Raw genomic sequence first — 14,969 nt, 5'->3', positions numbered from 1 at the left:
AAGAGTTGTTTTAATTCAACAAAATAGATTAACAGCCACTCTCTGGTTAATTTCTCAGGGTAATATATTAATCAGAGTCAACATAACTGGTTAAGGTTTAAACAAATCTGACTGGTTCATTCTCAGTGGCAATGACTTTACCAGCATCCACTTGCTAACCAATCAGCATTCTCTTATCATTAGATATAAATGCCTTCCTTCACATTGATATTTCTTGTAAATTGTCCCGATGAGTATAAAATAAAAAAATAATTGTGACAAGATGTATATTTTGTTTTCAGCAAGGCTTTTGTTTATTGCAGATAGATGCAGGGACACTTTGAAATGATGTTGGGCCAGGGTGAACAGGGAAAATCAAAGGAAGCTTATGTTCCATTGATGGAAGAAACTAGCCTAAGCTGTGAGCGAAAGCAGTCGCTGACTGTTAAGGATAGAAATAAAGCAATATCCAATTAAAACCTTGAAAGTGGAAGAAATTAAGAAAGAATTAGACCTTAGTGAATATTTTCCTGATAGTAAATTCTGATGGTCAAAATGAGGGAGGGCAAACGTACATTTGGCAAAACTCTTGAATGGAACTGGGCCAAAATTATAGTATTCGGGAGGGGTAAGGCCTCCCTAACATTATAGGCAAGAATTTACTGCAGGAGTGGAGAACTAGTAAATACAGAATCATAAATGCTTTTATTCTTACAAAGGACATGAGAGTTTCTTGCCCATTCCTAATATCAGTATCAATATTATTTATATTTTCTAAAACAATCACCTACTTTTCAGATACATTCAAGTAAAGAAAATTATTTTAGAAAGGTTTTAACACTAACACAAATTCTTTTCATTTTTCCAAAACCAGAAGCAAAAAGCCCCTTCATTATTGGCAACGTATATGATCCCTTGTGGGGATCAATTGTGAAGTGCACTTTGAGTGTTTTAGAAACACTCTAGGATGGAATGTGGAGCTGCGGTGGTTGCGGAGATCAGGGTAAACATCTATTACACATGAGACCTAAACCTAACAATCAAGTAATCACGCTGAAACAGGGTGACTTTGAGAGATTGCAAATCTAGAACCAGCTGGTCACTGTGTAAAAATAGATTTCTTTTTCTGACATCAGCAAAAGACACTCTCACTCTTGTGCAAAGCAGAACATAGAGTTCTTCTACCAGTACCACAATGACGTTATTCGCCGATAATTGCTGAAAACTATTATGTTTATTTGGTTGCTGCCCTTTGTTTTAAATTGGCATGGCATTTCATAAAGGGACCATACATGCACAATGAGAACCATACATTCAGTGGTGTCAGCAAACAGCCTTAGAAGTAAGGGATCTCCCATTTTAATCAGTTAATGTGAATTTTCTTCTCAGAGGATTGGGTGTTTTTGGAACTCACCTTTGAAGGAGAGTTTTAAGGTAGATAAATTTTTGGTAAACAAGCTGGTGAAAGACTAGTAGGTGTAGGCAGGGCTGGAGCTTATAGACGGTTCAGCCATGATCTTACGAAATAGAAGAGCAGACTCAAGGGACTGAATGGCCTACCCCTACTCTTAATTTGTATGTTCATCACATTATTGGACATCACAAAAAGACTAAAGGTTGACTTTCATTAAAGTCAGATCAAAGATGGATCAAAATACTGGTCGTAGAGATGAGCCAAACATCAACAAGCATTCTTTTTAAAAATGTAGAAAAACATCTCAGGTCACTTCAGAAGGAAATAAATACAGGCCGATCTGGTATAATGCTTGTTTTGTCAATGCAAATTGGTCATAGTGCAACTAATGAATTGTGGACGCTGTTTGGATAATGCAAGATTTCTACTGAATGGGCATAGCGATCTTCTACAGCGTGCTTTTCTATAGCAGCTTTCCATGGCGAGCGGTTATAGAGGAACATAACTATCATGTTATATCAGAATGACCTATAAGCATATGACAAAAATTATAATAATCAGCAGAGATGAATGGAATACCAGAATTACACAATAGATGTTGTTGTGTAATGCTTTCTGAATCCATATTCCAATCCTGTACTAGTTATTCTATCTAAGAGATGCGCTGTGTAAGAAATCAAACTGTGACTGTTATCCACTTTGATGTCCAACATCATCCCTGTGCCTAAGAAGGCTCATGCAGCATGTCTCATGACCATCACTCCCCATTACTCTTGATCCACTCCAATTTGCCTATTGGACCAACAGATCCATGTCAGATGCATATCACTTGCCCTTCACTCTTCCCTAGAACATCTAGACATCAAGAACATCTATGTAAGAATCCTACTCATTTACTACAGTTCAACTTCCAACACTTGAGACTGATTACTAAACTTAGTGATCTCGGACTAAGCCCCACTCTCTGCAACTGGATCCTCAGTTTCCCAACTCACAGGCCACAATCAGTGAAGACTGGGGACAATATTTCATCCTCACTAACCCTCAACACTGGAGCCCCGCAGGGGTGTGTACTCAGCCCCCTTCTGTACTCACTGTATACCCATGACTGCGTTGCCAACAAATTCACTGGTGTCACCACCATAGTCGGTCAAATCTCAGATGATGACGAAACAGAATACAGACAGGAGGTGGAAGACCTGGGAAAATGGTGCACTGAGAACAATCTAGCTCTCAGAGCCAGAAAAACCAAGGAACTCATTACTGACTTTTGGCAGGATGCTACCCATGAATAGGACAGAGGTAGAATGAATGAAGAGTGTCAAGCTCCTCAGAGTGGTCATCCACAATAAGCTTTCTTGGACTCTTCATGTGGATGCACAGGTTACAAAGGCCCAACAACACCTCTTCTTCCTCAGGCAGTTGAGGAAATTTGGCATGACGACGAACATCCTTGCCAATTTTTATAGGTGTGCCATCGAGAGCATTCTGTCTGGATGTATCACTACCTGATATGGCAACTGTACCATTCAAGATCAGAGATGGAGACTGTTACAGAGAGTGGTGAACTTAGCCCGGACAATCAGAAAGGCCAACCTCCCATCCATAGAATCCATTTACCAGGCCCGCTGTCAAGGAAAGGCCGCCAGCATTCTCAAAGATCCATCCCACCCTGGCAATGTGTTTCTACAACCTCTACCATCAGGGAGAAGGTACAGAAGCCTGAACACATGCACCAGCTGCTTTCGAAACAGTTTCTACCTTACTGCTCTTAGAATGCTGAATGAACCTACAAACTCTTAACATTCGCCTGTACCTGTGTTTTTGTTTTTGCTGCTGTTTACTTATCTATGCTACTTAACTCTGCGATCTGCCTGTATTGCTCGCAAGACAAAGCTTTTCACTATGCCTCAGTACACGTGATAAGAAATTCAATTCAATTCAATTCACTTACTTGCCGATCAATTTCATGCAGCCGGTATTCAACTGCCCTATCCACATATTCCTTCCTATTGGAAAAGGTAAGTGGGATACTATTCCCACCAGGGATAATCGGAACCATTTTACCATCAGCACTTTGACCCACAAAAGAATCAAGGGGTATCATCTGAAATGCAAAGGCAAGTGTTATTCTTCTACTCAACAAAATTGAAAATTTAGCAAGAATTGAATTCTGGATTTTCCATGATGATAAAATCATAGAGTATGGAAGAAGCTCTTCAGCACAGAGTCTGTATTGTCAAAAATACATGAAATCCACACTAGTCCCACATTCCAGCACTACAACATCCAAGTGCTCATCCAAGTACTTCATAAAGGCGAAGTTACCCACCTCAACTATCCTCCCAGGCGGTGCATCTTTGGGTGAAAAATATTTCATAGAATCCCTAGTGTGGAAACAGACCCTTTGGCCCAGCAATTCTACACCAACTCTCCGAAGAGTATCCCACCCAGACCCATTCCCCTATTACTCTATATTTACTCCTGACTCATGCACCTAACCTACATATCCCTGAACACTATGGGCAATTCACCTTTGTCTTGTTCCTTCTTCCAAAGTACATTGCCTCACACTTATCAGGCTCAAATTCCATCTGCTACTGATCTACCCATCAGACTGACCCATCTACATCCTCCTGTAACCCAAGACCTTTTTCCTCACTGTCAGCTGATTTTTGTGTCATCCACAAACTTACTTATCATTTCCCTCACATTCGCATCTATACATATCACAAACCATGAGAAATCCAAAGCTAATTCCAGTGGCATACCACTAGAATACCTCTAGTTACACAATCAGTATGCTACCACTATCTGTGTTTTCTGCCACTAAGCCAACTTTTGATGCAATGTGCCAAGATACCCTGGATTCCACGTGATTAATTCTTAGAGTCATAGCGATTACAACATGGAAACAGACCCTTCGGTCGAACCCGTGCATGCTGACCAGATATCCCAACCCAGTCTAGTCCCAAATGCCAGCACCGGGCCCCTGTCCCTCCAAACACTTCCCATTCATATACCCATCCAAATGCCTTTTAAATGTTGCAATTATACCAGCCTCTGGCAGCTCATTCTATACATGTACCATCCTCTGCATGAAAAAGTTGCCCCTTAGGTCTCTTTTATATCTTTCATCTTTAACCCTAAACTTATGCCCTCTCGTTCTGGGCTCTCCAACCCCAGGGAAAAGACTTTGTCTATTTACCCTATCCCTGCCCCTCCATGATTTTGTAAACCTCCATAAGGTCACCCCTCAACCTCCGAAGCTACAGGGAAAACAGCCCCAGCCTGTTTGCCTCTCCCTATAGCTCAAATCCTCCAACTCTGTCAACATGCTTATAAATTTTTTCTGAACCCTTTCAAATTTCACAACACCTTTCTGATAGGATGGAGACCAGAACTGCATGCAATATTCCAACAGTGGCCTAACCAATGTCCTGTACAGCCGCAACATGACCTCCTAACTCCTGTAATCAATACTCTGACCAATAAAAGATAGCATATCAAACGCCTTCTTCATTATCTTATCTACCAGTGACTCCACTTTCAAGGAGCTATGAATCTGCATTCCAAGGTCTCTTTGTTCTGCAACACTCCCTAGGATCTTACCATTAAGTGCATTAGTCCTGCCAAGATTTGCTTTCCCAAAATGCAGCACCTCATACTTATCAGAATTAAACTCCAATCTGCCACTTCTCAGCCCATTGGCCCATCTGGTCCAGATCCTGTTGTAATCTGAAGTAACCCTCTTAGCTGTCCACTACACCTCCAATTTTGGTGTCATCTGCAAACTTACTAACTGTACCTCTTATGCTCGCATCCAAATTGTTTATATAAATGACAAAATGTAGAGGGCCCAGGATCGATCCTTGTGGCACTCCACTGGTCACAGGCCCCCAGTCTGAAAAACAATCCTCCACCACCACTCTCCGTCTTCTACCTTTGAGCCAGTTATGTATCCAAATGGCTACTTCTCCCTGTAGTCCGTGAGATCTAACCTTGCTAACCAGTCTCCCATGGGGAACCTTGTCGAATGCCTTACTGAAGTCCATACAGATCACATCTACCGCTCTTCCTTCATCAATCCTCTTTGTTACTTCTTCAAAAAACTCAATCAAGTTTGTGAGACATGATTTCCCACGCACAAAGTCACGTTGACTATCCCTAATCAGTCCTTGCCTTTCCAAATACACGTACACCCTGTCCCTCAGGATTCCCTCCAACAACTTGCCCACCACCAACGTCAGGCTCACTGGTCTAGAGGTCCCTGGCTTGTCCTTACCACCCTTCTTAAACAGTGGCACCATGTTAGCCAATCTCCAGTCTGCCGGTACCTCACCTGCGTCTATCAATGATACAAATATCTCAGCAAGAGGCCCAGCAATCACTTCTCTAGCTTCCCACAGAGTTCTAGGGTACACCTGATCAGGTCCTGGGGATTTATCCACCTTCATGCGTTTCAAGACATCCAGCACCTCCTCCTCTGTAATATGAGACATTTTGCAAGGTGTCACCATCTATTTCCCTACAGTCTATATCTTCCAAATCCTTTTCCACAGTAAATGCTAATGCAAAACACTCGTTTAGTATCTCTCCCATTTTCTGTGGCTCCACACAAAGGCCACCTTGCTGATCTTTGAGGGGCCCTATTCTCTCCCTAGTTACCCTTTTGTCCTTAGTATATTTGGAAAAACCCTTTGGATTCTCCTTAATTCTATTTGCCAAAGCTATCTTATGTCTCCTTTTTGCCCTTCTGATTTCCCTCTGAAGTATCCTCCTTTATACACCTTTATACTCTTAGGACTCACTCGATCAATCCTGTCGATACCTTACATATGTTTTCTTCTTTTTCTTAACCAAAATCTCAATTTCTTTAGTACTCCAGCATTCCCTATACCTACCAGTGTTTCCCTTCACCGGAACAGGAATAAACTTTCTCTGGAATCTCAATCTCATTCCTGAAGGCTTCCCATTTTCCAGCCGTCCCTTTACCTGTGAACATCTGCCCCCAATCAGCTTTTGAAAGTTCTTGCCTAATACTGTCAAAATTACCCTCTCTCCAATTTAGAACGTCAATATTTAGATCTTGAACAATGGAAAACCAAAGTAGGTTATTCTTTACTACTGTGCAACTTAGACAATAGTTCTTTTAAAACTCAAAATACAACTTATTCATTCATTCACAAATAAGACAGACAAAAAGAGACAGTTTGACAAAATACTATAAGTGGAAAAATACAGACAGGGAGAAACAAATTTAGCTCATTCAGGCCATAAGGACGAGGTGGGTTGTATATCAGTTCCTTTGAATTTTTTAGTGTTGATGACATAATGGCGCCCTCAAAGCAACAGTCGTTTTTTGATTCAATAGCTGACAAGGAAACCTCTGTCTTTACTTGAATTAGAACATTTTCTATTCAGAGTTTTCATTTCTTTTTCACTCAAAGATGTTTCTTGTTTGCAGGATTCTGGACATTTCTGAGTAACAAACTGTAGCTGGACCAATCCAAAGAGTGTCATTAAGCAATTTTCCCTAAATTCAAAGGCTCCTGAAATTTTTGAGAGAGTAGGTAATCACCTCAGTGCACCAAAAAATAATATAATATTGCGCAGCTCAATTTTCAATTGCGAAAACTGCCTTGGCACTTTCAGCTATTAATCACTTCAACTTTCATTTTCCAGTTTATTGTTCAAAAAGGGGGAAAAAAGACATCAGATGGCCCTTACAAAGCAAACATGAGCATTAACATCTCACCCTGTTTTTTTTAAAGCGATGTTCTGCAACTAGTCAAAAAGTAAATCTATGACAGTTAAGGAATCAATAAGTACATGAAGCATATTGCTAAAGAACTTCCAATGAAAACCATTCGAAGTCCAAAATCATTAAACTTGACATTCAGTTCCTCATTAGCTTTAGACCTCTATTTGCGAACAGAAGTTCAAGATTGAGAGCTGAATGTTCAAGGATATTTAATATCAAGAAAGGATAGAATATTTAAACCTCAAGGCTTTTCAGTAGTAATTTAACAACCCTGCCTTAAAATCACTGTTTCCTTAGGAGAAAGAGCCTTCAAAAATTGAAATAGGCCTTATCGAATTTGATGAAACACTAACCTCATGAAAATTCTCCTCAGTTATCCCACCTTCTTCAATGTGAAGAATGCTGTTAAGTGTTTGCACATAAAGCAAGTCCACTTCCTCAAGATCTTCCAATGAAAGTGGAATACAGCAAAGCTGCTTCCATACCATTGGTGCTAAGTGGAGATCCAATGGTTTCTTTGTACGAATGGCAACACCCACAAGAATTCCTAAAAACTTGAACTGCATCAAGTGCTCATCTGAGCATGCTGAAGGGTTCAGGAGGAATCTGCAGAAAAACAAGTTCCTTTGTAAATTTAATAATTTGTTATTGTCCCTCAATAATTAGCTGAATAAGGCAGTGCATTTTCACATACTGTCAAGAAAATTACACCAGCAGCTCTAAATGACAGCAATTAGATTTAAATAACAACCATACTGGTGTAAAAATGTTGCTTCAGTCTTTCAAAACTTCCATGAAAATAAATGGCTGCAAGAAATCCAGTAAGTTATCAAACAAATGGAGAAAATGATAAACAAATCTGTGGGAAGAGTAATGAAGTGGAGTGGTCATGGGAGCTGTTCAATGGCTGGTAAATTGAAGGTTCTGCTGCATTCGCCAGATTGCCTAAATACCTCCCTTCAAAGCAGAGATACACCATACCTGACAAAAGCTGCTTCTAGGCTGTGTATAAGTAGTTATAGATATTCGCGAGTTTTGAAAAGATTTGTAGCTCAGGTTGAGGATTTGGATGTAGGTTTGCTCGCTGAGCCGCAAGATTCATTTCCAGATGTTTCATTACCTTACTAGATAACATCTTCAGTGGGCCTCAGGTGAAGCAATGCTTTCTATTTATATGTTTGGGTATCTTTGGTGGTGTCATTTCCTGTGGTGATGTTATTTCCTGTGAACTCACTTCCTGTTCCTTTTCTCAGGGGGTGGTAGATGGGGGTCTTTGTTGATAGAGTGTTTGTTGATAGAGTTCTGGTTGGAATGCCATGCTTCTTGGAATACTCGTGTGTGTCTCTGTTTGGCTTGTTCTAGGATGGATGTGTTGTCCCAGTCGAAATGGTGTCCTTCCTCATCTGTATGTGAGGATACTAGTGAGAGAGGGTCATGTCTTTTTGTGGCTATTTGGTGTTCATGTGTCCTGGTGGCTAGTTTTCTGCCTGTTTGTCCAATGTAGTGTTTGTTACAGTCCTTGCATGGGAATTCCTAGAAGCATGGCATTCTAACCGGAACTCTGTCAACAAACACAGCGAGTTAGACCCCATCTACCACCCCCTGAGAAAAGGAACAGGAAGTTACTTCACCACAGGAAATGACATCACCAACCCAAAGAAACCCAAACATATAAATAGAAAGCAGGAATTTTCAGCATTGCTTCACTTGAGGCCCACTGACGATGTTACCTAGTAAGTTAACGAAACATCTGGAAATGAACCTTGCAGCTCAGCGAGCAAACCTACATCTAAGTTATAGATATGGTCACGTATATCTCATTTTGAATAAGAAAAAAAAACAGTACAACACAAGAACTAACTCTTTGAGTCAACATATGAAGTCTTTCTAAGCAAAAAACCTTTTGCCTTTACAAAGTATGTAACCTATTAATAGATCTGTCTAAGTGCTGTTAAATGTTGCTATTGATTCCACCTCTGGCTGTGCAATCGAGGTACTTACCACACACTAAAAACAAAATGTGCCTCTCCGATTTCCTTTAAATTTATTCCTTTTATATTAAACCTATATCCCTTTGTAATGCACATTTCTCTGGGAAAAATAATCTGACTATCCATTCTATCCCTGCATCTCATAATTTGGCAAACGTTCTATCAGACTCCCCCCACCCCCCCGCAACCTTCCACGTTGTTCTGAGGAAGCGTCATTGCACCTGAAATGTGAACTCTGATTTCTCTCCATAGATACTGTCAGACTTGCTGAGCTTTTCTAGCAATTTCTGTTTTTGTTTCTAACATCCTGGTGAACCATTTCCATACCCTCACCAAACCCTCCAGATCCTTATACTAGTGTGGCAACCAGTACTGTCCACAATATTCCAAGTGTAGCCTAAATAAAGTTCTATATAGCTGCAACATGACTTGCCAACTTTGTACTTGATGAAGGCAAGCATGCCATATGCCATCTTGGCTACCTTATCCACTTGTAGAGTCATAGAGATGTACAGCATGGAAACAGACCCTTCGGTCCAACCCGTCCATGCCAACCAGATATCCCAACCCAATCTAGTCCCACCTGCCAGCACCCGGCCCATATCCCTCCAAACTCTTCCTATTCATATACCCATCCAAATGCTTCTTATATTGTGCCAGCCTCCACCACTTCCTCTGGCAGCTCATTCCATACATGTACCACCCTCTGTGTGAAAAGGTTGCCCTGTAGATCTCTTTTATATCTTTCCCCTCTCACTCTATAACCTATGCCCTCTAGTTCTGGACTCCCTGACCCCAGGGAAAAGACTTTACCTATTTACCCTATCCATGCCCCTCATATTGCCACTTGCAGGTAACTGAACTTGTGCACCTAGATTTCTCTGTATGTTGATGCTACTAAGGATTCTGCCATTCACTGTGTGCTTTCTTCTTGTATTAATCTTCCAAAATGCATCATTTCACATTTGCCTGTATTAAACATCACCTACCATTTCTCCACCCAAGTATCCAGCATATCTATACACTGGCTGTATCTTCTGGCAATCCTCCTCACTATCCGCAGCTCTTTCAATCTTTGTGCTGTCTGCAAGCTTATTAACCTGGCCATCTACATTCTCCTCTATGGTCCTAGCACTGATCCCTGTGAAACACCACTGGTCATAGTTCTCCAGTCAGAAAAACACCTACTATTACTCTCTACCATCCATGACTAAGCCAATTTTGCAGCTATCTTAACATTTCACTGCAGATCCCATGTGACTTCACCTTTTGTAACAGCTTGCCATGAGGGAGCTTGGAAAGGTCTTGTTAAAGTCCACATAGACAACATCTAATGTCCTGTTCTCATCAATCATCTTTGTCACTCCCTCAAAAAACTCAATCACATTTGTGAGACAAGTTGTTCTCCACATACAGCCATGCTGCCTATCACTACTAAGTCCATATTTTTCCAAACATGAGTAAATCACAGCCCGAAGAACCTTCTCCAATCATTTCCCTACCATTAATGTAAGGCTCACCAGTGTGTAATTTTCCAGATACCTGTTGCCCTTCTTAAACTCTTATGCTCCTTATATAGCTATAAAACACCTTGAGATTTTCCTTAATTCTGCTTAACAAAGACATTTCAAGGCTCCTTTTTTGTCCCCCTAATTCCTTGTTTGAGTTCTTTTTCTTTTTAACTATGCTCTCATCACAGAAACATACTGGTCCTGAAGTCTAATCAACTGGTCTCTAAAAGATTTCCACTTTTGACAGATGTGGACTTACCCTCAAACAGCTGCTCACAAATACATTCTCCAGCTCCTGCCTAGCTCCAGCTCCAGCTAGCTTTCCCCCAGTTTAGAATTTGCGCCCAAGGACTACTCTTATTCTTATCCATAAGTAACTTAAAACCTACAAAATTATGGTCACTGCTCCCAAAATGCTTCCCCTCTGAAATCTGGATAACTTGGCCATGCTTATTCCCCAATACCAGGTCTAGTATGACCCTTTCTCTAATTGGACTATTTACATAGTTTCAAAAAACCATCATGGAGACACAAGACAAATTCCATCCTCAACCCACATGCCCCCATTCAAGTCCTTGGCATTAAGTGGGTCCCAGCCCTTATAGGGGAAGTTAAAATCACATTAACATCCTTGTTGTGAATACATTTTCTATGATGTGCCCGCATTTCTGTTACTCTCTCGTCTGCTGCCTGTTGGAAGGTTTGTAGGTCAATCCCTTCAAAGTGACTGCACACTTGCTATTCCTGGGTTCTACCCATGTGGCCTTGCTAGATGAGCCCTAAAAGGTGTCCTCCCTCAGTACAACGGTGATAATCTGACTTATCAGTAACACAACTCCCCCCACCTCTTTTACATCACCTCCCAATCTTGTCTAAAGCCAATAAAGGCAAGCTGCCAGTCTATTTTTCTCATGAGATGTTGTCATCACCGGCTGGCCAACATGAATTGCCTGGACTTAATTGCCCTTGAGAAGATGATGGTGAACTGTCTTCCTGAACTGTTGCAGTCCAGCTGCTATGGGGCTGACGCACAATAGCAATAGGGAGGGAATTCCATGATTTTGACCTAGCAACAGTAAAGAAATAGAGATATATTTTCAAGCCAGGGCAGTGAGTGGCTTGGAGGGGAACTTGCAGGTGGTAATGTTCCCATGTTGCCCTTGTCCCTTCTAAATGGAAGTGATTGTGGGTTTGGAAGATGTTGTTTGAGGATCTTTGGTGAATTTCAGCAGTGTATATTGTACACACTTTTATTACTGAGTATCATTGATGGAGGGAGTGAATGCTACCGGGTGTGGTGCCAATCAAGTGAGTTGCTTTGTCCTGGATGGTGTCAAGCTTCTTGATGTTGCTGAAGCTGCACCCATCCAGACAAGTGAGAAGTATTCCATCACACTCCTGACTTGTGCTGTAAATGGTGGGTAGGCTTTGAAAAGTCAAGAGGTAAGTCATTCGCTGCTGCATTCGTAGCCCCTGTGACCTGCTCTTGTAGCCAGTATTTATGTGGGTGAGTCCAGTTGAGTCTCTGGTCAATGACAAACCCCAGGAAGTTATTAACAGGGTATTCAGTGATGGCAACGCCATTGATGATGATAGTCTCTTATTGGTGATGATTATAGCCTAGCATTTGTGTGGTGCGAATATTATTTGCCACTTGTCAGTCTAAGCCTGGATATTCTCCAGATTTTGTTACATTTGAACAAGGTTGACTTCAGTATCTGAGAAGTCGTGAACGGTGCTGAACATTGCACAGTCATCAGCGAACATCCACACTTTTGATCTTATGATGGTCATTGATGAAGCAGCTGAAGATGGTTTTGCATAGGAGACTACCCTAACGAATTCCAGCAGAGATGTCCTGGAGCTGAGATGACTGACCTCCAACAACCACGACCATCATCCTATGGGCCAGGTCTGACTCCAACCACTGGAGAGTTTGCCCCCGATACCCATTGATTCTAGTTTTGCTAGGGCTCCTTGATGTCACACTCTGTCGAATGCAGCCTTGATGCCAACAGCTGACACTCTCCCCTCATCTCTGGAATTCAGTTCTTTTGCCCATGTTTGAACCAAGGTTGTATTGAGGTCAGGAGCTGAGTGACCCTGATGGAACCCAACTGGGCATCTCTGACCAGGTTATTATTGAGCAGGTGCTGTTTGATACCATTCCTCATAATACTTCCATCACTTTACTGATGATCAAGAGTAGGCTTATGAAGCAGTAATTGGCTGGATTGGATTTGTCCTGCCTTGTGAGCACAGAACATATCTGGGCAATTTTCCACATTATTAGGTAGATGTTAGTGTTATAACTGTACTGGAACACAGCTTGGCTAAGAGGAGTTCTGAAGTACAAGCCTTCAATACTATTGCTGGAATGTTGTCAAGGCTCAGCCTTTGCAGCACGTAGCGATGCTGCTCCTTTAACAAGGTTATGTTGTCTTTTTTTTTCAGAGCGGTCATAAGGACACAGGTTCTGGGATGTCTAGTTTTGAAGGGATTTAGGGCCAATTTGATTATAGCTAACAGATACTGCATCAGGCAAAAGTTAAAAAAAACACTTGTACAATGAAAGAGGAGCAGCCAGCTCTCCCAGCTCAGCTTTTGTCTGGTTTGGTTTGGTTTGTTCTGATTTTAACAGTCTAGCTGTTCAGAGCAAGAAGTCAGTCAATTTTGAGGCTGCTGGTCAAAGAAACAGATAAATGGAGGAAGGTGTTTCATGTTGAATCTCTCTGCCATCCCTCTCCTGTAAGACCCTGTATTTGACTTTAACTTTTTTGCCAAGGGGCATCTATGGGGATTGTTGCAGGAACTTGGAACAGCATCATTAAGGTGGGATAATCTGTTGGGTTTTTGGATAGCTTAAAGTTATACTACATTCTTTTGTTTGTGTTTCATTTGGTAATCTTACAAATAAATTCTGTTTTGTTTAAAACTAAGTGGTTAGGCAAGCTGTATTCCTCCTGGAATATCCATGTTACACCTGCTTAAAACAATTAGCAAAGTTGGGCTCTGGGCTACTGTTTTGAAAGATTTTGAGGGGGTCTGGCCTGATCCATAACAAGTATCCAGTGCTCCAACCACTTTTCTGATATCACATGGAGTGAATCAAATTGACTGAAGACAGGTATCTGTAATGCTGGGGAACACTGGAGGAGGGTGAGATATATATTGGTCAATATATTTAGTCATCTTTTCAAAAAACTCAATTAGTCAGACAGGATCGCCCTCTAACAAATCCATGCTGACTACCCCCGATCAATCCACTGTTGATTAATCCTGCCCCTCAGCACTTTTTTCAATAATCTCCCCAGCACTGATGTCAGACTAATTGGTATGCAATTACCATGGGAATCACATGAGCTATTGTCCACTCCACCTGTGTGTCTGCCCAGGCCCCTGCAATTTCCTTCTTGGTTTCCTATTGCAGCCTGGGATACATCCCATCAAGATTTATGCTTCTTTAAAGTCACTAAAACCTCTATTAATCTCACCATTCCATCTGAAATCTCTAGTTTACAACGTCTTTCTCCTTTTGAAAACAGATGAGAAATATTCATTTAAGACCTCATCTATGTCCTCTGACTCCACATACAGATTGCTCCTTTGTTCTCTAAGAGCTCCTACTTTTTCCCCATATTAACCCTCCTACTCTTAATATAGTTATAACATCCTTTGGGGTTTTTCTTAATCCTATTGGCCAAGGATATTTCATGGCCACCTCTTTGCCCTCCTAGTTTCTTTGCATGCAGCCCCTTACACTTTTGAAGGACCTCCCCAGTTTTAATACTCTGTAATGGATATATACTTCTTTCTGTTTCCTTTTCAAACTCTCAATATCCCATGACATCCACAGTTCCCTGGACTTGCTGCCCTACCCTTCACTATTAGAGGAACATGCTGTCTTTGAACTCTCACCATACTACTTTTAAAAGACTCCCACACAATGATTGGATGGAAATTGGAATCTGGGAGGATAGGGCAGGGGGTGGGGTAGAAAGGAGAGTCTAAGAGTTGTGAGGAGTGCAGAAGGGAGACAGAGGTGGGAGAAGGCATCATGGATTCTCCTTGTCAACCCCAATTCTGGGCTCTCTTTCTCTTCCATTCTTATTCTGGAAATTCCCCATCACCCCTAAACTGCATTGGCATCCCTCATCCCTCTCCCCATTACTGAAGCCCAGTTTAAAAATTATGCACTTACCTGCACTGTGCAGTAATGTCACACAAAGTCTATGTGATGATGTCAGTGCCAGAAACCATGTGATCCCCAATGGATGCACATGCATAGTTGATCAGAGTTGTCAGTGTTA

The 14,969-nt window shown here is 41.4% G+C and overlaps 1 protein-coding gene across 1 annotated transcript in view; it reads right to left on the bottom strand.

Annotated features, from left to right (window-relative positions):
* Window positions 1-14,969, bottom strand: part of herc1 (HECT and RLD domain containing E3 ubiquitin protein ligase family member 1) — a 466,732-nt gene that overhangs the window by 4,012 nt on the left and 447,751 nt on the right. The window contains exons 75-76 of the mRNA XM_072553323.1: window positions 7,511-7,763; window positions 3,348-3,500 (exon numbers count right to left, since the gene is read on the bottom strand). Coding sequence (XP_072409424.1) covers window positions 3,348-3,500; window positions 7,511-7,763 — 406 coding nt within the window. The remainder of the gene's footprint in view (window positions 1-3,347; window positions 3,501-7,510; window positions 7,764-14,969) is intronic.

The sequence above is a fragment of the Chiloscyllium punctatum genome, chromosome 33, assembly GCF_047496795.1.
Source record: "Chiloscyllium punctatum isolate Juve2018m chromosome 33, sChiPun1.3, whole genome shotgun sequence".
NCBI lineage: Eukaryota > Metazoa > Chordata > Chondrichthyes > Orectolobiformes > Hemiscylliidae > Chiloscyllium > Chiloscyllium punctatum.
This window is presented reverse-complemented; position numbering and strand designations above follow the sequence as displayed.